Source organism: Rattus norvegicus, chromosome 2 (genome assembly GCF_036323735.1).
Source record: "Rattus norvegicus strain BN/NHsdMcwi chromosome 2, GRCr8, whole genome shotgun sequence".
Taxonomy (NCBI): Eukaryota; Metazoa; Chordata; class Mammalia; order Rodentia; family Muridae; genus Rattus; species Rattus norvegicus.
In genome coordinates, this window is record NC_086020.1 from 117,686,527 (window position 1) to 117,710,578 (window position 24,052).

Below are 24,052 nucleotides of genomic sequence, written 5' to 3' on the forward strand. Positions count from 1 at the left end.
TTTTCAGCTTGTCCTCTGGATGGAGATTGGGTGTGATTGATAGCTCAACCTCATTCCATCTGCTTTCTACTTGGGTGCCCCCTTGGCAGAGCTCCACTGAGTTCACAAGGGGAGGTTCCTTAGTCATGTACAGTCTGCCTGTATATGTCCACGAGTTAGCCATCCCCAGGTGATTCTCTGGTGTGTGACTAAAATGAGTTCCTAACCATCATACTTCTAATGTGTCTTGAGTTAAATTTTCTGGGCAACCTGAGCTCCAGTTGCCAAATCTGAAAATGGAGAATCAATAGTCTTATAAGTGTGGGATGAAGATTGAATGATCCAATGGACACAAAGTACCAGGCTTACACTAACTATTCACTCTGTAAATGCTATTCCAGTCCGGGGAAAGGGTAGTGTAGTATAGTGGGACAGTTTGAATAGCATTCACAAGCCCAGCTTGGTTCATTTCCAGTAATACGTGTGCATGCATGAGTGTATGCACATGCATGTCCATGCTTGCGCTTGTGAGCTTGTGTGCATATACATGGGCATGCGCACACACAAACACATTTTTGAGGGACCAAATTGCAACAATTCTCCAATTTCCTCTTTTTTATTTAGTCTTTGCCAGTTTTCTTTTTTGTGTTCTGTTTCAAGCCACAGTCAAATCTACACACAGTGAGAAAGAAGAAATGTTCCTGTGGATAAAGCAAGAAGTGACAAAGGTTTTGTCTCCACAGAGGATTCTATGAAGTAAACTTATCACAAAATGGTCCCAAGGTGTCAGCTCACTGTAGCAGTGTTTTTTTTTTTTTTGAGAAGATGGGAGCCAATTTCTAACAATGAGCTGCTTGGAGAGAGCAGTGCTTGTGAGTCAGAACAAAGTGGGCGGAAGAAGCTTCCAGAACTGAGTCAGTAGCATGCTAAGCTGAATTTAAGCACAGCAGGCAGCCAAGACAGGGCTGCACACACTTCCTATCCACTGAGTGATTAAATGAAATTTCTAGACACTATTGGAGTCTAGGCTCGGTAAGACTTCTTTATGATGGAAGGAATATCCTTTTTACCTATTGTACAAACAATGAAGAATTAGCCTCTTGCCCCTAAACTTCTCTTAGAAGTAAATTTTCTAGGAATCATAAACTTGTGCTTTGAAAGTACTTTTGCTACAGAATAGTAGCCAGGGGTTTGATTTAATCTCTATCTGTTTCTGAACGTGTGAACTGAAAATTCAAGCCAGCCATTCAATATGGTCCACTCTGAAGCACCGTGGACCCTTTCTGTGTTTGTTCTTGGTGGCTTTGTTGTTTTCTGTGTAGATGTGAAGTTGGAGCCAGGCATGCACAAAGGCCCCACTAACTGCCCATTTAATGGTAGCAGCGTCTTAGAGGTTGAACGGCTTTGAGGCTGAGAGTCCCCTAGGAGGGTAACTTTGAAAGCAGAGATGGTTGGGGCAGCCTTAGGCTTCTGGAGGAGACAGTGCATTGTTGTGTGAAGTGTGCAGTAGCCAAGGCTTAAGAAGAGGGCTTATAGCTGCTCAAGCGCTTCAAACGAGGCATGTCTGAGCACAGAAGAGTTGCTGCTTCACCGACTGCCTTGATCCAGTTTACAAAACTCTCCTAAACACGTGGAGGTTTGGGTCCTAGAACTTTTGTGTCCAAGGTAAGAGTACAGCAATCTTTTGCTTTCAAGAGTTCATGAGGATGCATATGTATACACATGTGAGTCAGAGTATGCATGTGCATATATACGTGAGTCAGACTGTGCATTTACATGCAAACGAGTCAGAGTGTGCATGTGTATATACATGATTCAGAATATGCATGTACATACACATGTAAGTCAGAGCATGCATACGTGTGTGTGTGTGCGCGTGTGTGCGCGTGTGTGTATGAATCAGAGTATGCATGTATATATACATGGAGGGCAGGACCAAGGAAATACCTCCCAAGCACTTCAGTTTTACATTTGCATTTGCAGCCTTTTCTACCCTGGCCCCTGTCAGTCACCATGTACAGGTCACAGATTGTAGGTCCCATTGTCTAAGTGTGCTCACGGGGAGAATCTAGGAGGATCAGAGTGTGAGAGGGGACTATGAAGATGAATCTGAGATGCAAGCTGCTCTTGGTGACAGAAGAGGGAAGTGTAAGTCCACAGTTGCTGGCATCCTCTGAAGTGGGAGCAAGCAAAGCAACACACATCTGTGATCCAAGAGCAGTCGTCCCTAATGGCTCTGACTTCCAGAAATGTAAAATACAGAGGCGTGCTCTTTCCCACACTACTTGGGTGCCCTGTTTCAGCAGCAATAAGAAGCTAATACAGTGAGTGTCCCCACTGAGCCCCAGACACAGGCGTTCCATTTAAAACCTATCTAAAATTTGACTGAGCCTGGAGGTAGCAGACTCATACTATGGTAGCTCTCCTTGCCCCTTAAACTCCTGGTTCTTTGGCAGTTGCAAGGTTTGAGGCATGTTAGTAGTCTCAGAAACTGTCTCTTTTGGATAACCAAATTCCACTGGCTAACATTTCCTGACGATGGCAGGCAACACACGTGAAAATGGCCATATCCAAGTATCTCAAGGACAGCTGAAATAGATCGTCTTTGAGACCAGAGGGCTCTCCCAGGCCACTGCGAATGTTTGGAAAATGTATAGAAGGGGCTACTCAAACAGAACAGAAGAGCACCTAGAAGAAAGTACTGTTTGAGGTCAGTATTGTGGCACCTGACTTTAATCCTAGCACTAAGGGCACAGGAGGAGGCAGATCTCTGAGCAACAGGCCAACCAGGGCCACATAGTGAGATGGCCAAGAGAAACAGGAAATTCTTATTTCGATAAGTTGGTGGAAGACATAATGTTATTAACACTGTGATGAAGCGTGACTTAGGTAATCATAGGAAGTTTCAAACATGTCTACCAAATAGATGAATTCTATTTAAAGAATTAAGTCAACCTTTTCTTCTTTATTGTAATATGTCATTGTTTTTATTCCTCAGCTCTTTCTTTTTCCATTTCCATATGTATCTGTATATGTTGTATATGCATATATGCACGAGTGTATGTGCTGCCTATGCATGTTCTGCATGTGTGGGTGTACGTGGCCATCCTAGGTTAATACCAGGAATAACCTCCAATTGCTCTTTCTCCTTATTTATTGAGGAAGGACCTGTGAAACCCAGAGTTGTCAGCACAGCGGGCCTTTCTAGCCTGTTCTGGAGACCCTGTCTCCAGAAGCTGGGTCACAGGCCAACGCCTGAGGGACCTGGACTCTGGCTTTCACGCTAGCTTGTCTGGCAAATGCTCTAACCATTGAGCCATTCTTCCAGTCCTTGCTTCCCAGATTTCTAAGCTTTCCTGAGACTTGTCATTAGCCTGGTGAGTTTCATAAAAACGCACCCTAAAACCTGATCTTAACTAATATTATAGTTGAGATATTTTATTATGCAGTTTATGTATAGAAGCCACAAACATAGATATATTAACTCCAGGTGGGATAAAAAAATTATAAACTATGAAAAGTGTTCCTTCCAAAGTAACTATTGGTTTAATGACTCAATGTCCTGCTGTTATATGACTTCATAAATCATAGCAAGGACCTCCTTTTCTTCTTGATTTCTGACAAAGCGTCTGTCCTGTGCTTTAACATATGCCAGAGTTGTTAAACTATACAAGATACTGCAAAATTTGTCACACTACAGGTATGACAATACAGTCATTTAAAGTATCTGCTGTTCAATGACTTTCAGGACATGCCTTATTATCAGCCTGCATTATAATATCGATGTATGTGCTTGTTTAAAATCAAGGGTTTTGCTTGGTCTGGTGCAGTAGTCTGTAATTTCAGCTACTTGGGAAACAGGGGAATCACAGTTTTCCTAGGATACAGAGTGAGTTCAAGGCCAGCCTGGATAATTTAGTGAAAAAGAGAAAAAGGCCGGGAATACTTAGCATTTAGGAGACCCTGGGTTCAATTCCTATCATAGTACACACACAAAAAAATCAGTCATAGATATATAATTATTTTCTCTTATTAAGCAATAAAATATATTCTTTTAAAATTTGTTAGAAAAAATCATCACAATGGAAAAATATTTTTTACATCGTTTACTCTGTATTGATTTTTGTAAGAACTACACTCGTTAGGGATTAAAAACTATAGTGATTTTTGCCTTGAGATATAGTTCTAAGCTTGTAAAACAATGTGTCCAGCACAGTATTATTGGAAATCACTGTAGGGCAGAAAAGATTCAGAATATTACATTATGGATTGAATGGGGTTCCACCCCCTTGTTCCTAGGTAGAAGCATCCACACTTCAGAAGGTGACCTTATTGGAAATGTGACTAAAGGTGCTGTCCTGAAAGAGGCCTGGACTCAGTTCCAGGATGACAGATATCCTCATGTAAAAGGAAAATTTGGATATAGGTAGGTGGGCAGACAGATACAATATGATCAGCACACAAACAAAATACATGTGAAAGGCAGAGTCATACTCTTGTTACAAAGGGCCAATAGAAAGGAGTAGAGAGTCCTGGAGCAATGTCTTCCCAAGAACCTGCAGGGATGTGTCTGGTCAACGCCTTGGTTTGATATTTAGAGATTCACTACTTTGTCATCTATTGTCTCAGTTGTGGCAAGCCAGCAACCCCTCCCAACCTCAGCCTTCTGTACCCATTCCCCAGCACTGGGATTATAAGTGAATACTTCCCTGTCTATTTTTTTATTTTTTCTAACATGACCTCTGGGATTGAACTCAGGTCCTTATGGTTATGCAGCCAGTGTTCTCTGACTGAGCCACTTCTAGGCCCTCGGGATGGGCTGCTTCTAAGTGGCTTAGTTTCTTCATCAGGGGGAATTGAAAGGCAAGAATGAGCTTCCTCGGTACCCTGACCCTTGTGGCATTGCCTGCAGTTGAAAGACACAGGCTCTGTATTTTCTGGTATTCTACAATTTTACAGGGTTGAGCCCCAGCTTCAGAGGTTAGGACTAATCAGATCTGATAGTCCGAATTCATTCGATGTCCTGTTTCAAAAGCAGCGAGCACTGTTCAATGTTCCCAAGCACTCAAGTGACAGCTGGATTTAGGAAGCAATCACCTGATGTGATGTTAAGCAATAAAGAGGGAGGTGTCAAGAAGATGTCCCCCCGATATCAATCAGGATGACCTCCCTGGCTAGAGTTTGCTACTGTCAACACATCCCTGGATGGGTTCATTCATCTTCTCAAGCAGTTTCCACAGAGAGGATCGTACTGTTATTAGATAAGGAAACCAAGGCTCAGCTATTGTTCCCAGAGGGATGAGGGAGAGTAGAAGCCCGCCCCAGATGCAGGGCTGGGATGAGCACACATGAGTTTTCATCTCCCAGACGTTCAGATCATCTACTCTTCCACCTCTGTTGCCATCATCTGCCGTGAGTTCTTTCTGTAGTAATTTTTTAGTGGTCTGAAAAAAAAATCACCTTTTTTTCTCTGTCTGATTTTCTTCACTTGATTCAACGTAGTGAAAATGTAAGTGGCCTGCCAGTGGAGGCCACTGTGGAAAAGTAGGACCACTTTAAGAAGAAAGGGAGAGGTCATATTGATGGGCACCGTCCATTTACTATAATCTGTGGTTTCCTGTCCGCAAACACCATGCTTTTCTTATTAGTTGAAGTGCAAATCTTTGAACATGAGTGTTGCCCCAATGAGGTAGATATGGCAAGGAGGCATGTCGGAGAACTGTAGATCTAGCTAGTGGCTGGCAGCACTCATTCCTCATGTTGATGAATGCTCATTTCTATATGTGCCAAGCGCTGAGGAGATGAGGGCATTCTGTGGAGGAGGTTTACTTCCAGAAGTGTATGTGCACATGGGAATGTTCAGATAATTTGCATGAGAAATCAGGGAACAAGGGGCACATTTAAATGGCTCTACACTATTCCCTGTCTATAGGGTATTTTAATAACCATTTAACGCTACTCAGAAAGATGATCACATTTTTTTTTATTTTGTTGGACTTTTGTTTCACAAAATATTTGCAAAAATAATTGGACCATCAGGCTGAATTTGCAAAATCTCACTCTGATATAGCAGCTCCCCTTAGAATATGGTGGATTCTGAAATACAGAGAGGTAAATGCAGAAGTGTATGTACCAGAACCTAAGTGAGAACAGTAGTATGTTTAAAGTCTACAAAACTGTATAGTTTCTTAGGATATCAAAAGTCATTTATTAATTTATGCTGAATTGTTTACGCCCTCAGTGTCACTTGGTTGGAAATATTATCCCTCCCCCCACTTAAAATGTCTAGAGGAGGGGCTGTGAGATGGCTCAGCAGTTAAAGGTGTTTGCTGCCAATCCTGAAGCTGAGTTCAATCCCTGGGACCCATTTGGTGGAAAGGAACCATCTCCAGGAGCTGTCCTCTGACCTCTGGGTATGTTGCAATATGCAAATGCCCACACCTACAAATAAATAAATACCGCAACCCTTCTACTTCTTTAACAAGATTCCCAGAGGAAAAATATTTGCGTTTGTAGGTAAAATGCACTCCACTTGAGCACAGTTAGAAATGAATTACCAGCTGTGTTGGACGTCACTGGCTTTGCAATGGCCTCGGATTTGGTTTCACAGAGGAAGTCGTCGATGGAGGGGCTCAGGAGAGGTCTGCTTTCTTGTTGCTCATTCACCAGCTGAGAACAAATGGACACAGATGTCAAAGGGCTTCCCTGTTAAAGTGTGGACGCATGTAAATGAAAATGCAGCCTTGCAACACAAGGGACAAGCAAGCCTACTGAAATAAACACAAACATAAATAAATAATGGGGTGGGGCAATAGAGAAAAACAAAACATTACCACGGGGAGGGAATGAGCCTTCAGCACTGTTAATATATCTTTGATGCAGCCAACTTCAGTATTAATGCTTAAGCCTGTGTCTCGCCCTCCGGGAGTGGCTTTATGATCATCTAATTTCAACACAGTGAGAAAGACACCTGTTCCATCACAGTTGCTATGGGCTCACGGCACTCTATATTTGGATTGAAAGTTCTAGAAAGCATTGGAACAGTGGCTTCAGACTCCATGGTGATGGGCTCTCATGAGAACTAGCTACATGATGATGTCTGTGGGTGAGATGTACACACACATGGACCTGCTTGGTTGACTGGATGAACATGATTGATTTTTTTTCCTTCTTAATAGCTCAAGGTGCCTCAAAAAAAACCCTTTCATTTTCTTAGAATGGTTTTGTAGGACATAACAAATTTTATTTGAGAGAAGAAGTTAATATTATATATCACCTGTCTGGGCATCTAGTAGGTGTTTGTGAACACCTTCAGTCTGTGGTAATAGATTCCTGTAGGTACGATTCTATTTTACCATTACTTCATTCTATGACTTAAGAACCTTTTATTTAGACTTAAAGTTCAGAGGGTCCTAATTGCTAGCAGTGGGTTCTACACTCTCAGTTCTGGTGCTTCATTTTGAGTCTAGGTTTTCTATGGCTAAGAGAGAAAAACTTGATAGTCTCAGTTTTCTGGGAGACAGCATAGTTGTTTGATTCTACTTGTGGTCCAGAAAAGATGTGCCTCAAAGTGTCTAGAATTTTAATAACTAACCTGTCGAGGTTTTGAAATACTTTAGAATGCCTCACGTGCATTTTCATGCCATTGTTCCTCTGGTTCAGGGTCAATAAAGTAGTTCACGGTCATCAGACAGGACATCCAAGCACACTGTTGGTACTTCAACACATCGAACCCCATACCTACACTAGAGCTTTTTATAGAGAATTAAACATTGATTCTCATGCACATTTGTGGCTATTCTTGAGGAATATCGTAGGGAATACTCCCTTTTGGGGTTTCAGTTAATGCTGTTACCTATTCTTCAATTATTGTCAGTTGTAATGTTACTACATACCAAGACATGTTTCACTCGAAATCACATTTTCTAAGGTGGCTGTGGGTTTTAACCATTTTAATTTGTTTATTTTCAAAGAGATTCCTTTAGCCTATGAATAAAATTCTGGTCCCTTTGCCTTTTCTCTCCATTCCCCTTGAATATTATCATGCTTGTTGTTGTGAGATAGTTTCAAGTGTTGAGTTTAAGGTTGAGCTCATTGTAGTTTCTGGGTAAGGCATTTGAATTTTTAAAAATGCCATGGAAAAGTCAAGTTTAGGAATTAGCTGGAATATTTTCCTGCATAAAAGTCCATTTTATGATCTTAAAATGTACTTGAAATCATTGGCGAGGCATATAACAAACCAGAAAGTGACAAAATTGCTAACATCCAGTGATTCTGTGTTTGGGTCGGCTTCTCATACAGTAGTTTGGGCACAAGCTTTCTGCAGGGGACAGTTTCTAGGACTCAGGCATCATGCTAGGGGTACTGATGTCACTTGTTTTTCTCACCCTCAGTATTTAATGGAACGGACCTTTCCTGTGGATACCATAGTGTCAAGATTTATGGAGGCCGAAGGTTACCATCAAACATGGCACCCCACAATACTCGGGGTGATTTTCTCTAACAGAGCTGTGTGCTCTGATTACCAGCCACTGGCCCTAGTTCTCTCTGCCTTTCAACTGATGTGCATAAGACGCAACACAACTGTCACTTTAAAAGTATGAATATCCTGATTCTTTGACAAACACGACTTTTCCAAGGGATGTTTAATTTCGAGAACAGATACGCATATGTAACTAAATTCTCTTTGTGTTGATTAAAAAAGTATGACTTGGGTATTTCTTCGCTGTAGCATTTCAGTTCACAGAAGAATTTAGATACCGCTTAGCTTTGAAATGCTCATGGATACATGAGAGGCTGACTTAGGAATGGGACCTTTATCTAAATACAAAGTTCCCTTTTATGTCATATGCACCTTGCACACATGCCTGGAGGTGAGATTTTGTAATAGGTACTGTGTGTCTGCCTGTGTTTTGGCAGCGTCCTACCATTTGAAGTCAAGGGATTCTACTTGTGGCTTCATATTGAAGCATGATGGGTTGTGGATCATAGAGAATTTTCAGACTTTAGGCTTTAAGATTAGGAATTCTCAACCTGTACCAGTTTTAATGTCGATACATACAAGTTATATTTCAAGAACCGTTTTCTGGTACTCCCCTTTCCAAAACAGCGATGAACTATGAATTTATGCCTGAATCCTGATTCCGTGCATGTGGCATGTGGAACAGGCCTGAGTTACTACAGCTTAGAATATTGGGATCTTCAACTTCTGTAGATAATTTCTGAATGCTGAAAAACCATCCTATTTATTTGTTGAATTCTAGAAAAAAACATTGTTTATATTAATATCCAAATGGAAAAACAAGTGAAAGGCACTATAGGATAAGAGCTTCCTTGAGGAAAGCGTGCTTGCCAAGGGCAATAGAATTTTGTTGTTGTTGCTGAGTCAAATTTCAGATGGATTTCCCAGAGGAAGAACCAGTGGCCATCTGGGTTCACTCAGCACAGGAAGAAAGGGAACCAGGGGATGCTGGCTCAGAAAGGTTCCAGGAAGCCCAGCTCAGAGTCATTGCTTTCCAGTCTTCTAGACCCTGCATCTGCAGGCTGGTGCCTCCTCAATGTCCAGTGACCACTGCTGACTCCACGATTGATGAAAACACTGTGCCAGTCACCCCATATCATTATGTTATTCTTGAGGTTTTGCTCCACAGATACGAAACAAGAAGACACAGTGAACAGCTTTTAGAGTTAGCGTTTCCCAGGTTAGAGGAGTGTGGCGGTGCTCTGTGCTCTGGCTGAAGTGGTGCTGGGATTCCAGGTGAAGAAGATGAAAGATCAGATGACAGAGAGCAGGGAACAGCCATTAAAATGGTCAGAAAGAGGTTGGGCCTTGGTGAATGTGGAAGATGAGGTGAGAGACGTCATGGAGATGACGGAAGATTCCCTTACAGGGCCCGAGCTTAGATGCAACTGCAGCTCACACTTAATTACATCATTCACAGCTTCCGGTAGGGAATTTTCATGAATAAGTTGTTCAAGAAATGGCTGACAAATGAGACAATGGCTCAGCAAGAACACAAGACACACACATGTGTGTCTCACATAGTCCAAGTAAATCGCATCTCCAGTTTATGGACTTAGCATTATTTTAGTCTCACAAGTGCTACTTTTAAGTGTTTAGGCTGGGTCAGCTTACCCCATGCCTCCTCCTCATCCTTAAACAAGAAGATGGTTTTTCTTGTGGTAGTTTAAGAATAAATAAATCCTTCAGGTCATAAAGGTAATTGGAATTGAGTGGAATCTAAAATAGCCCCTCTAATCGTTACTTTAAAATTGTATGCCGTGCATTCTTTCCTTATTCATCAGATGGAGAAGGTTTATTGACTTTTAGATTTACTTCATTTCATTTGAAAACACTTTATCATCTTCCCTCATTTAAGGCTTAGGGTACAAAGCACATTGGAGCTATTACAATGTGACACAAAGGTTCCTAGTTCTTTGCTAATAACTGAGTCAAGTCTTCGTGATTTTGATAATCAGATTCTTAGATTAGCCAGATGATCATAGGTGAGTTTAGAAAGGTCACTTTCTTAGGTGTGAGATTTTGTCTTGCTCTGTTCACACCTTTACACTTCCATTTTTGAACTATGATCTCTTCTCAGTGTTGGCATCAGTTCAGAGGTCACTGGGGCTGTACCTCAGTAACACAATATGTACTTAACAAGTGCAAGGCTCTGGCTTTAATTCCAAGCATGCATACAAATAGACCCCATGTTGGTAATGGATGTTTAATTCTCTTGCAGGAGTCCCTGTGATGGGTGCACCTCAGTCTTCTTCAGTGCAGGGCAGTGAGCACCTTTTGGAATCATCTCCATATCTCTGCTTATTTGGAATCATTGTCTTAGTTTTAACGAATTCCTTCTCATTAGACTACAACTACCATGAGATTGGAGATTTTATTAGAAACTTTGGTGCATGCTATAGTAGTGGTTTAATAAATGTGGACCAGTTTTAGTGCAGCTAACTGGCCGATTGTACAACAGAATGATTCTGTGGGCATCTTGGACTTCACACTGAATTTGAGTGACCCATGGAGAGATCAGTGGTCTTTCATAATGCTTAACAATGTCCTAGAAAGCCTTAACCTAGACATTCAGACCCATTTCCTTCCAGAATTGTGTCTTCTAAATGGGGAACATGGTGGTACCTAAGAAGCATTTGTAATGCTACCAAGAGGTGAAGAGTGCCCAGAACTAACATCTGAAGCAAAGCAGTGGACATTCAGGACTATGCTGGCCAGTGCCAACCCTCTGGAAAGAAGGACATGGACATAGGTGAACGGGAGGGCAAAGCCTCCTTAAGACATAACTGCCTTACTCTGCTTCTGATTTTAAATCAGAAACCCGAATCTGGAGAATTCGAGGGAAAATATGTCAGCAGACACAGAAACGGGGACTACTATGGAAGAAGAGGGTAGGTGGGGACTTGCATAAAGGGCTTCCTTGTCAATCAGGATTCAAAAGACAATTGAGTGGTTATACTTTATTGGTAATCAAATATTCAGCTAGATGATTTCAACTGAATTGTGACCTATTAAGACTGGTCAGTTGATATGGCCAGTGGAAGTTGCCACATAGATGCAGGAAGCTCACCCAGCTCTAATGGAGTGCGGCCTTAAAACTTTATTTGAAATACCCTGAGTTTCATTTTTTACCTCCTCTAGTTTTAGTGTTTAAAAATTACATTTATTATGTGATCTATTTGAATCAAATTATAAAGCAATGTTTTGCTTAAAAATATTTCTTTTACTTTTTTGGGATCATAATATAATTCCATCATTTCCCTTCCCCAATTCCTCCTTCCAAACCCTCCTCACTCCTTTTCAAATTCATAGCCACGTTGGAAAAATATTTTACTTCTAAATAAATTTTGTTGTTTACTTTGTGACTAAAATTTGACTTCCTTATCTTTAAATAAATCTTTTAACTTAGATGCTTTATTAAAAGAAATAGAATGAAAATTTTGTGTTAATATATTACTAAATATTGACAACAAAGCAAAATGCATGTCAGATAATCAAACAGTATACAAAACATTAGTTCATGAAAACACTGCTGGTTTCACTTAAGGTGAATATTGTGCTCTGATAATTAAGCATTTCAACACTTAAGAATAATTTTAAAGTTAAATTATTTTAAAATTAATAACATTAAAGTTAAAACAATAAAGCTTGTGTGCTGGCCAGTTTTAATTGTCAACTTGATTCCACCTAGAAACACCTGGGAAGATGGTGTTAATCAGAAATTATTTAGATCAGGTTGACCTTGTGGGCATGTCAGTGTGGGATTGTCTTGATTGTTAATGAAGGTACAAAGACACAATCCACTGTGGGTGGTGCCATTCCCTAAGAAGGAGAGTCTAAATAGTAATAGGAGAAAACTAGTTAAGGGTGAACAATCAAGAATGCATATATTGTCTCTCTCAACTGTAGATGTCATACTGTAGCTTTCGGTCATGACTTCCCTACAGTAATGGATTGCAACCTGATGATTGTAATGAGTTGTAAACCTTTTCTCTCCCAGGTTGCTTTTTGTGAGGGTATTTGCCACAACAGAAATAAAACCAGGGCAGCTATAATTGGGAAACAACTGATCAATAATCTCATGTTTGTCACATTGGCATAAGTCATACATACCTTAAATAGTCTAAGTTCAGAGCCTGCCTATGCCTACTGTGATACCAAAGGGCATTAGGTCCCTGCATAAAACTGACCAGGCCCCAGCCACATTGCTGTGTTAGTGCTTCTTATCATCGTCAAACATCCTTTAAATCCTTGACTTTAGATTAAGATCAGTCTTCTCCAGGCAGGACAGTTAGGTGTATAACATTAATCCATTTGTGGAGAAAGGAACTGATAACACCATCCCACAGCTGGGTAGTCTTATTTCTAAGGAGGTAGGTAGGCATCATTAAGGCAATCATTTTAAGTTGATGATAGGAACCCAAATAAGGCAATGATTAGTGACTTTGAGAATGTTTTCCCAGTCAAGGACTAAAATTAAATCCTACTGTGTGTAAGAAGTGGGAACAGATAAAGCATACAGGTGGAGGAGGAAGAAAAATGCCCTTTAGGCAGAAGAGATGTGAAACTCAGTTCTAAGACACTGAGCTTTGTAGGAAAAAGGAGCTGGGAATACCTTGATTTAAAAAAAAAAAACAAACCAGGAAACCAAATTTGTCAAAATGAAACTTTCTCAAGTTTCCTTCTGAGAGGAATGTATTAATTAGCCTTGTACAAAGGAATCCTTACTTTCAATGGGATAATCTTTGGGTACACAGATACATAAAATTGGTTTGCTTATAATATTACAGTTTAGAGCAGTGCTGTTTTATATAAACAATAAGAGCTTTACACTATAATAATGTTCAGTGCTCATTAACAAGTAAAAATAATTTCAATAACATAGTCTATTTAATTCAGCATATCCCAAATACTTCAACATGTGATCAATAAAAATTATTAATGTGATAGTTTCCATATTTTCAAATTAGCCCTTCAAAACCATTTCACCTTCTTAAAAATTTTGCAGCATGTCTCAAATGCCAGAAGCCCCAGAAGTGCTCAGTTGTCAGTGACCATAGCACTGGACAGCACAGGATTCATGCATTTGGATTAGAAACTTTTTCTTTAAAGATTTGGAAATTTATTTGTTTTTCCTTCAAAACTTTCACCAATGCCATGCCTGTTTACAAACTATTTGAGTTAGCATTAATTTAGGACAGCAGAATTAGTAATTACACTTTCTTGGGTCTAGGCTTGGAATGAAATCATCTGGCTAATCCCCCTGCTTTGCTCCGTCTGTTGAAGGTGCCTCAACTGGAGAATGGCTAGCTATGGCCACCTAAAATTCTAGAGCAAGCCATTGTAGTCACAATCTTAAAGGGCTGATATACTGTGCTGCTGAGGAAACGTTACTGAACAAGGTAACGTAGTACACTGGCTCATCCTGTATTTATCTTTTATGATTATTACAACAGGGTAGCAATTGGCTTCAGACAAATCTGGCATCTATGATGTGACTGCTGGCGTCAATAAACCAGGGATGAAGATGAGCCCTTGTATTCTGCAACATGTAGTGTTATGCCATAGGGGACTTTACAAGAGACACTGGAACAAACATATCAAGACACTGGGACATCCACACAGGTTAACAGATGCGGCATGGCAGACGGACCGGGTGCTGTGGTTGCCGTGGGAAGTACTCACTTTTTCAGCTCACTCTGCTTCTTTATGGCTTGTGCATGCCGCTGGCTCGCACCAGGGGAAAAGCCACTTGTGTGTCATGTAAAGGACATTATCAGCTAATAAAACTACATTTGATTGAGAAATTATTCTATCATAGCTGTCACCGAGTTCCATAGAGTTATCATTACATCAGGTGCACCACATGCTATGAATCAGAAGTCTGCCTGCTGATTCATAAGCTGGCCAGTACAAAGCATCGAGGAAAGCCTTGCACAATCTTCATGCAGTGAAGTCATAATCAGAGTCTCAGAAACAGTCAACATGACACTAGACAGAGATTTCCAAGGAACTGGGCACACACAAATGTTCTGAATGTGAGAGGATGATGATATTTATGATTTCTTCTCTAAATTAAAAAAATCAAAAATATCATTGTACATGAAATCTTAAATTCAGGCTTAGACTATAATGACAATATCATAAAAGTGGGAATGATTACTGGGATAGAAGAGCAAAAGGTAAGGCCTTGAGACAACTGGAGCCTGTCTTAATTGTGATATCCCAAGGGGCTATGGTTGACAAGAGTCAACACTGGCATAGCTGTGTGCCTCATCACCTGTGAGGAAGGCCAAGGGCCCACCTGCCAATCATTCACAGATGTATTGTGGGCTGGATATCTTGCATATGTTATACACAAAGGTCTTACTCTGATGGGCAGGTGATCATTGTAAAATGGTATAGACTTCATTATGTCAACTCAGTAAAGGATTCGATTACACAGAAGAAGCAGCATCTTTTCTTTATGGACAACAACAGAACCATTCTCGCAACATAAAAAAATTATCTCCCATTCCTGGAAATCTTTAATAATCTAAAAATTCATTCAATTTTGATGTTACATAATTTTCATTACTAACAACGTGGTGTTTAGAATAAAATAAAACCACACATGTTGGCAGCAGCTGGGGACCAGATCTGCTGATATTCTGAAAATAAGCTACCATAATTTAGCATTTGACAGAAATGCGCTTCGCGGGGCTGTAAATGGCCGTTTTTCTAATTCTAGGCGGGTGCGTAATCGGGAGAGAATCACTGCACTTTACGAATGTGTTATGGAAGAAATGAAATGTTTAACATAACAACCTAATCTAAATTATAAGATAAATGCAAGAAAAATATTTTTCATCTCAGAATTTAAAACTGAGACTTGCACAGGGTGGCAATGAGTAGGGCTATAGATATTTATGGAGACTTTTACAGGGTGCTTCGGGAGTCCCCGGGCATGTGCAGGATCAGTTTCAGCATGCCTTCCGAGACGTGTGTTGCAATAGAGGCTGAAAATGACCCTTTCATGCTTGAAATGGCGATGATGTTTCCTTATCAAGGCCACCAAGTGTGGGGAGGGACAGAGAGCCATTTTCTGCATGGAGATGTGGGGACTTCCGGCTCATCCCTGTAACTTCGTTATCAACATAAATATGTATAGACGGATGTGTAGTATGCAAAGTCACAACAGAAATATATTTAACATTTAAGAAAATCTAGAGCATATCTACTGGTAAACTGACATATGTATATAATATGACTGGATTTATTCAGGAATTCAATTTTTCTTTTTTTGCTTGTTATTGGTATTGCTCAAAGTTAACAAGACTCCTTTTAAAGAAGTAGAGTGTTGTACAGATATTGTCTTAATCTTTAAAACTAATGTTGAGTAATGAAAATTAATATTCATGATCAAGAACTATTGTTTTTCAATTTTGTCTCTCATTTATATTTGTACAGTTGTTTCGTTGAAACTGCTATAAAAAGATTGGCCTGAGTTACTGTTTTTTTTTTTTAGCTGATGATCACATTTTTGGTACATTAACATATGTCAGCTTCCTACAGGAACCCTATGGGTCTGCCCACCTGTGATGTCATAGTAAGGAGGGGCTTTTCTTCTGCAGACTCCTCCCTCGGTATCTCCTTCATCACCATGGCAACAGCCTTATCTGCAGCCCTAGAGCCTTTTCCCTACAACAGTGAAACCAACAACGAATGTGTCAGGAGGCGTCTTGAAGTTATTTATGACAAGACAGGCTAATGTTTAAAGAGCGATCCGACATGAGTGAAGAGGTGGGCTGCTGCCAGGGAATCTTGAGGCTTTTGGCTGAGGAGAAAACACACAAAATCTGAAAGATTATTTGTGAACTTGTAGGTAGCTACTTTCTCACCCGCTACAGCGGACCTGATTGACACAGTGTTTTTATATGTATAATATATTTGAAGGCAATGAACATGATATGAATATATTTTTATAGTATTGATTTTAGCATGCTTTGACTTCCTGTTGTATTCATTTGTAAATTATGACTAGACAGCCCCTAGATATTTTGGTTTAGGGCTAGAGATTAGGGCCAGTCTCTGATTTGCTGAGGGCCTTTGCTTGGTGGTCTTTGAAGTCTCATGTTTCAGGGAGTTTCTCAAGGTGTCTATAAATATCCCCTTGTAAATATTGTATGGTGGCTTCACACAGCAGGGGGTTCTGTGAGATGAGCTAACCTGAGTCTTCACCTGAGTACTTTTCCCCTAATTTTAATGTCTTTGAGACCAAGGAATGTCAATACAGTTTTAGAAATTTCTGTCAATTGAAGACTTTTCTAAATACTCAAGGAAAACATTCCTGTTGAGGCAAATCCTGTTGGGGCTGTCTCTGGTGTCATTTTGTCTCAGATAAGGAGAACTGTGAGTTACCAGGGATGTCAGCCTTCTGCCCCTTTGAGTTGACCAGTCTCTCAAGTTTATGAGAGTAAACATGGGGATGTCATCGTGGAACAAAACAAAACATTACTTTCCCAACAATCTCAATGTTTTCAAAACAAAAGCTTTGATTTTTCTCAGGTCTCTTGGCAGAACCTCCCTGGAGAAAATCATTTTTATACTAAGAACATATAATATTTGTGTTGTCAATCTACTTAAGATGTAGCTGTCTTAACTAAAGAGACACACAGACAGGCACTGTGTGTATGTGTGTACACGTGTGTGCGCATGCATGTGTGTTGTGCTGTTGCCTGGGAAGGGAATTAGCTGTAGAACTCACTAAACTCGCTAGCCTCACCTGATGCAGCAGGAAAGGGCTTACGTTATATTTAGCCCTTTAGGAGTTCCCAGGACATCTAGAAAGTGGGTCCCATTTAGGAGGGAGCTGTCATTTACTCAGGTTCTAACTTCCTGAGATGGAGCCCGTTGCACCTTATATTTATGGAAACCATTTTGTACAGTTGATAAACTTTAAGATGTGTGAATCTGTTTATAGCTCTGTAACTTTGTTTTGGCTTAAGGACTGTATTATCAAATGACCATGTGCTCCTTTTAAAGATGGGATAGCAAGTACCAGATCACTTATTTCTCAGATGCATCTATCAGTAATAATTTTCATATGTGTTCTCCAAAGACCACGTGGCCTTGATCCTTAGACTCACTGACTGCAGAGAGAATAAAGGGAAACGATGTTCCATGTTTCCTCTTTAATGAGGCAATGTGGCTTTCTTAAGATAAATAATAGCACAGTTCTGAATTCTGGGGAAAGGTGTATTGGGATACTGTTAAGCCATTTAACATGTCCTTCAGATATTATGTAGTTTTAGTGAAACAGTGCATGTTATTAACTTACTCTATGTTTATAAGCTATCCTCAATTATAAAAACAACTGTCTTATAACATTTATTTCTGCAACTTTTCTTTTCAAGAGCAAAATCATTTGCGAAGAAGTCTTTCCATGCTCTAAGTCGTTCTAATATTACAGCAATAAACAAAGTGGCATGCTTATATTCAAACCCCTACTATATGTAAAAGAGCAAGTCTAGTATTACAAGGTATAATCGAGAAGCAATAACTTAGACTCTTCTTGCGATGAGAAGGAAGAATATCAATTGATAAGCATCTCAAAAAATTTCAGGTGAATTTTGAAAAAAATATGTCTTTATTTGAAATGCTACCAATCTATAAACTACAAAGAGAGAAGTTTTACATGTGCAACTATAATAGCTAAATTAGCAACAGACATGCTTTTTTTTTTTTTTTTTACTAAAACAGAAACAAAAACCAAACAAAAATTTAGTCCTTTCATGCTGAACTCTAGAACAAAGCAGTGATCGGCTGAAAGGTTGAATCATAAACACATGCGGGGCTTTGCATTTCTTGCAGAAAAACCCACCAAAGCCAGGGTCAGGTCACTTTTTTGAAGACAGTGCCATTTTTTCTTCAAGGTTACACCTACTACCTGGAAAGAGTCATGATACTGGGTTAGTTCCCCCTTGCAAACGTTGGCTTTAGAGCTAACACCCCACGAGCTTTGTTGTTTAACAACGTGGTACAGTCTGAGTACAGAGCGGAGGTCTGCGGGTAACGTCTTTGTGACTGCCAAAAGGGTATTTGAGACTCTACCGTGCCCAGGGTATCCACTCTCCTATCAAAGACCCCTCCCATCCTGTTGTCCCTGTCACGTGATGGCCTCCGTTCATGCTGCTGTTGCCGACTTTCCCCCTAGTTTGTTGGACGCTGCTACTAACATTTCAAATGTGGCTGGTGTGCGATATAGCAACTCTGTTCAGTTTTGCCATCAGTAGATCTCCGTGTTAGCAGAGGAGCCACCATGGTGTGAGGTTCTCTACAAGGTCAGTTGCTTAGCACATTCAAAGAAACCCATACACCCAACAGTTCAACTTTACAAACAGAGCTGTGCCGGAAGGTTAACACCGACTTATTTCAAACAACACGGAGACAACAGAATGAAAATACAAGTGGAGATACACTCAAGCAAGAGGTAAGTTACATACTTCATGCTACATGAAGCCATCCACTCCTACCTTAGTCTGAACAGGAACAGAAAGGAAGTGGATGGAAAGGTGATTAAGTTTATCTCATTAAGACAGCCTTGGCTATGATTTCAGACATGTCTTTTCTGATCTCACATGAAAGTCACTTTTGCTCACGACCCTGCTGGATTTCTTAAGATGCTTTTAACCAGAAAACATTGTACACAAAAGGGTAACATCGTCCTTGGTACTTTGCTGGAGAATTCTGTGATGCCTTTCCTTTCTTTACCATTGCTCTCTTCAACAATAAAATGATGGCTCTTTAAACAATTCTTGAGAACAGCCTTTTCAACTACCATTAGGAAATTGGGAATACATCACCAAGACACAGCGCTCTGGCGAATGGCATTAACACTTGTTATTTAAAAAGCCCCACTTCGATTTACTGCTTTTCCTTGGTGGGATGGAGTGGAAGATACAGAGCAACGCTGAGTTATGGGGCCATCCCATGGTTGGGGAGCCAACGTAGGTCTTGAGGTAAGGCATGCTGCTATATACTCCCTGCCGCTCAGAGGAGGGGCTGAAGCCAGCTGGAGATGGTTCCCCGAGGCCAGCATTCTGTTAGATACCTGACAAAGTTTTGGGTATTGGATCTCATAGTAGCTTGGTTGGGGAGGTACAGTTCACTTGGACAGTTGAAGGTAAGACTGCAAAGAATGATTTATCCACAGCTCATCTGCATCTGAAGCAAAGGAGGAACCCAGACCCGCTGATCTCACCTGTGTCCACCCTCGTATCTAAGGGCTGAGGGCAGCTCTCCTCTCCTCCACTGAAATGACTACTGTTTAGGGCAGCAGTCACATTTTAAGCATAAGGCCCGCCAATCACTACACACACACACACACACACACACACACACACACACACACACACACACACACACACTCCTATCTATTTCCTACTCCAGAGTGTTAGGATTATGGAAATCTTCCATTCTAGGAGAATCCGCCGTCCACAGTCTCACTCAGAAGCACACTTCTAATGAGCCACTTTTGTTTTTTGCTCTTCATGTGCAACTAACCCAAGTATTTCATGCATGTGATCTTATTATTTTAGATCATAGCAACTTTATAAATGTTAGCACCCCCTTTGGTTCTTACTAATGCTGAGTACCAGTCTGACATCTTTGTGAAGATTTCCTTGACATCTATTTTGGGTACCTTAGCTTTCACAAAACACAGATATTCAATTCATTTGTAATCAATCTACTGTTACAGACTTTATTATGGCTGCTGTGGAGTTTGTAATTTAAAATATTGCATTATGTGTGATGTGTGTGTGTGATGTGTGTGTGTGTGAAAGAGAGAGAGAGAGTGAGAGAGAGAGGGAGAGAGAGAGAGGGAGAGAGAGAGAGAGAGGGAGAGAGAGAGGGAGAGAGAGGGAGAGAGAGAGGGAGAGAGAGAGGGAGAGAGAGAGGGAGAGAGAGAGGGAGAGAGAGGGAGAGAGAGAGGGAGAGAGAGAGAGAGCGAGAGGGAGAGAGAGAGAGCGAGAGGGAGAGAGAGAGAGCGAGAGGGAGAGAGAGAGAGCGAGAGGGAGAGAGAGAGAGGGAGAGAGAGAGGGAGAGAGAGGGAGGGAGGGAGAGAGAGGGAGAGAGAGAGAGGGAGAGAGAGAGATGGAGAGAGAGAGGGAGAGAGAGAGGGAGAGAGAGCGAGAGGGAGAGAGAGAGGGAGAGAGGGGAAAGAGAGAGAGGGAGGGAGGGAGAGAGAGAGAGGGAGGGAGGGAGAGGTAGAGAGAGAGGGAGAGAGAGAGAGGGAGGGAGAGAGAGAGAGAGGGAGAGAGAGAGAGAGCGAGCGAGCGCAGTGGCTGGTTGTTCTCTCCTTCTGCTACTTCAGGTCTGGGGTTCAAACTCAAGCTTGGCAGTAAGCACTTTTACTGCTTGAGCCATCTTGTTGGCTCACCGAGTTTGTAATTTAAAAAAGGTTTTAACTATCTTTAATCCTCTTTATCAGAGATACTAAATAAAAAATGGAAAAGTACCAAGATAGGGGAAAAGCAAAATATGACAAAATTAGATAACCCTCTTAACCTGGGACTAACATGACTTTAAGATAAAACTTTTGGTTTTTGATTTTAAAAATCAATTCACACTATTGTCCAAAATGGAGAATCATCAGACATGGGAAAATACAAATAGCATCTAATATCTTCTTAAAATTCCCCCCAACACTATAGCTTATTTTGACAATATTAGAAATTAAATATTTCTTAGGACATATTCATGCTCATAATTGTGACTGATTTTATATGCACTCAAATACATACACCCACCACCTTCGTAATTTTGAAACGTTACTCAGTCTCTGCTAAAACCTAATCTCACTCCTGAGTTCTGCACTCGGGGCCTCAGCGACTGCAGGAAGCTATGACAAAGCTAATCACTGATGGCTACCCTTTGCTGGCTTGTGCAGAACAAGATGAACAGTCTTCTTCTTAGGGAGGTAAATGCCACAGTAAGTGTTGTGATCTCTTCAGACCTCAACTGGAGAAAAGGTTAGAGCAGAGCTTCTCAGTGACCTTTGAGCACTGGCCATCCCTGCCTGACATTTTGTGCCCTTTCCCAATACACCAATGTTGATCTCCAACACAAACAAGGCTACTGCTTGGGCTGATCTCAACTACCCCACCCACCTGGAAAGACCTCCCCATGCCCCGTATTTTCTTTTAAAGTTGTGGAAATGGGACTAACTGTAGACACACTGGTTCTCCTTTCTAACCATCTTGAAGGGAACTCTGGGCTTGCCTTACCCAATGCTTTGTACCTTTAAAAAAGAGACAATTTTAGTATGTGCCTCTGCACATAGAAGAGGGAACTGGGTCCTCTGGAATTGGAGTTACAGGCAGTTTCTAGCTTGCCTAGTACCCCAAATTTCTGAAACATACAGTCAACTTGAAACCCCCTCAGGTCCTTACCACCATCCTTTATTTGGTAGGATGTGCCCAACCGTGAAACTGCCTCATGAGAATGAAGACTGTTTATTTCTCTTGAACTATTTCACATTATCTGGTTCCGGTCTCCATAGGCACATAGATATTTAAGTACAACCAGTACATAACCTCTTCCATGTCCATTTTCTATTTATTTAAGATGTTGATATTACATAACATGACCAACTTTGGCAGAAGGTGATCCCGAGTTAGCAGGGGAAGTTTTAGTTAGATGTTTGAGGAACTTCACACATACAAATAAACATTCATTAAAATTAAGTGTTGCAGGGTAAAGTTGCCTGAAGTTTGCTCTGAAGCATTAACTTTTTATTTTAATTAACAGGATCCATTTTGTCCATCAATAGCATGTCACTTGCTCCATCCCACCATGTCCACAGACACGTCTTGTACCTTCCACAGACTGTCAAGGTGACAGTGGCCATGCAGGCCTCCTCCTCGGAAAGGAAGAAGTCAAAATATCAGTCTTTACAGATGACATGATAGTATAAGTTAGACTCCAGAGAACCAAATAACCATATTAACAAATAGGGTACAGAGCTAAACAGAATTCTCAACTGAGGAAACTTGAATGTCTGCGAAGCACCTAAAGAAATGTTCAACATCTTTAGTCATCAGGGAAATTTGACACAAAATGACCCTGAGATTTCACCTCACACCAGTGAGAATGGCTAAGATCAAAAACTTAGGAGACAGCAGATGTTGGCCAGGATGTGGAGAAAGAGGAACACTCCTCCATTGTTGGTGGGATTGCAGACTGGTACAATCACTCTGGAAATCAGTCTGGAGGTTCCTCAGAAAATTGGACATAGCACTACCTAAGGACCCAGCTATACCACTCCTGGGCATATACCCAAAAGATGCCCCAACATATAACAAGGTCACATGCTCCTCTATGTTCAGAGCAGCCATATTTATAATAGCCAGAAGCTGGAAACAACCCCGATGTCCTTCACAGAAGAATGGATACAGAAAATATGATACATTTACACAATGGAGTACTACTCAGCTATTAAAAACAATGACCGTGAAATTCACAGGTAAATGGATGGATTCAGAAAATGTCATCCTGAGTGAGATAACTCAGTCAGAAAAGAACACATATGGTATGTACTCACTGATAAGTGGATATTAGCTAAAAAGAAGCTTGGAATACCCATGACACAACTCATGGACCACATGAAGCTTGAGAGGAAGGAAGACAAAAGAGTGGATGCTTCAATACTACTTAGAAGGGGGAAGAAAATAATCAAGGGAAATAGAAGGTAGGAGGGATTTGGGAGGAAAAGAAGAGGGGGAGGGGAAAAGAGGGGAAGAATCAGGTATGGGAAGAGATAAAGGACAGGTACAGAGGGTCAGGAATTTAAACAGCCCTGTGTAGCAATAGGGGATGGGGAACTGGGGGTAGCCACCGGAAAGTACCAGATGCCAGGAAAGCAAGAGCCTCCTGGGACCCCACAAAGGGGAGGGAGAACCTGTTGAGACTATATTCAGAGGTTAGGCACGCACAACTCCCCCCTCCTTAATGGATTGGGCCACCCACCCATCTCCAAAATTTTAACTCAGAATTGTTCTTGTCTAAAGGGAATACAGGGACAAAGAGTAGAGCAGAGGGAAAGGCCATCCAGAGACTGCCCAACCTGGGGATCCATCCCACATGCAGACACCAAACCCAGTCAATATTGCAGATGCTACAAGGTGCTTGCTGACAGGAGTCTGATACAGATGTCTCCTGAGAGGCTCTGCCAGATCCTGACCAATACAGATGTGGATACTTGAAGCTAACCATTGGACTGATCACAGGGACCCCAATGGAGGAGTTAGGGGAAGGACTGAAGGGGTCTTATCAGGCATCACTGAGAGGGGAGGCCCTTGGTCCTGTGAAGGCTTGATGCCCCAGTGTAAAGGGATGCTAGAGTGGTGAGGTGGGAGTGGGTGGGTGGGTGGGGGAGCACCCTCATAGAAGTAGGGTAAGGGGGGATGGGATAGAGGGTTTGCAGAGTAGAAACCAGGGAAGGGGATTGCATTTGAAATGTAAATAAATAAAATATCCAATTTAAAAACGTAGAATGTGAGGCTCCTTCAG

General features: G+C 41.1%; 1 protein-coding gene and 2 long non-coding RNA genes across 37 annotated transcripts in view; 2 read left to right on the forward strand and 1 right to left on the reverse strand.

Moving 5' to 3' along the window:
• The window catches only part of Pex5l (peroxisomal biogenesis factor 5-like), a 213,574-nt gene that overhangs the window by 63,328 nt on the left and 126,194 nt on the right, over positions 1–24,052 (reverse strand). For 13 of the 34 annotated variants that reach the window (XM_063281424.1, XM_063281417.1, NM_173152.3 and 10 more), the window contains 2 exon segments: positions 16,076–16,180; positions 6,537–6,648 (listed from right to left, as the gene is read on the reverse strand). In XM_063281424.1, the coding sequence (XP_063137494.1) occupies positions 6,537–6,648; positions 16,076–16,180 (217 nt within the window). 34 annotated transcript variants of the gene reach the window in all.
• LOC134485614 (uncharacterized) lies at positions 7,014–8,696 on the forward strand. Of its 2 annotated transcripts, none has more exons than XR_010063808.1 (2): positions 7,014–7,163; positions 8,373–8,696. It is a non-coding gene; the product is annotated as an uncharacterized LOC134485614 (long non-coding RNA). The 2 variants fall into 2 exon arrangements; XR_010063809.1 differs by having other exon boundaries at positions 7,017–7,317.
• Positions 16,131–17,984, forward strand: LOC134485613 (uncharacterized). Its single transcript, XR_010063807.1, has 2 exons — positions 16,131–16,282; positions 17,896–17,984. It is a non-coding gene; the product is annotated as an uncharacterized LOC134485613 (long non-coding RNA).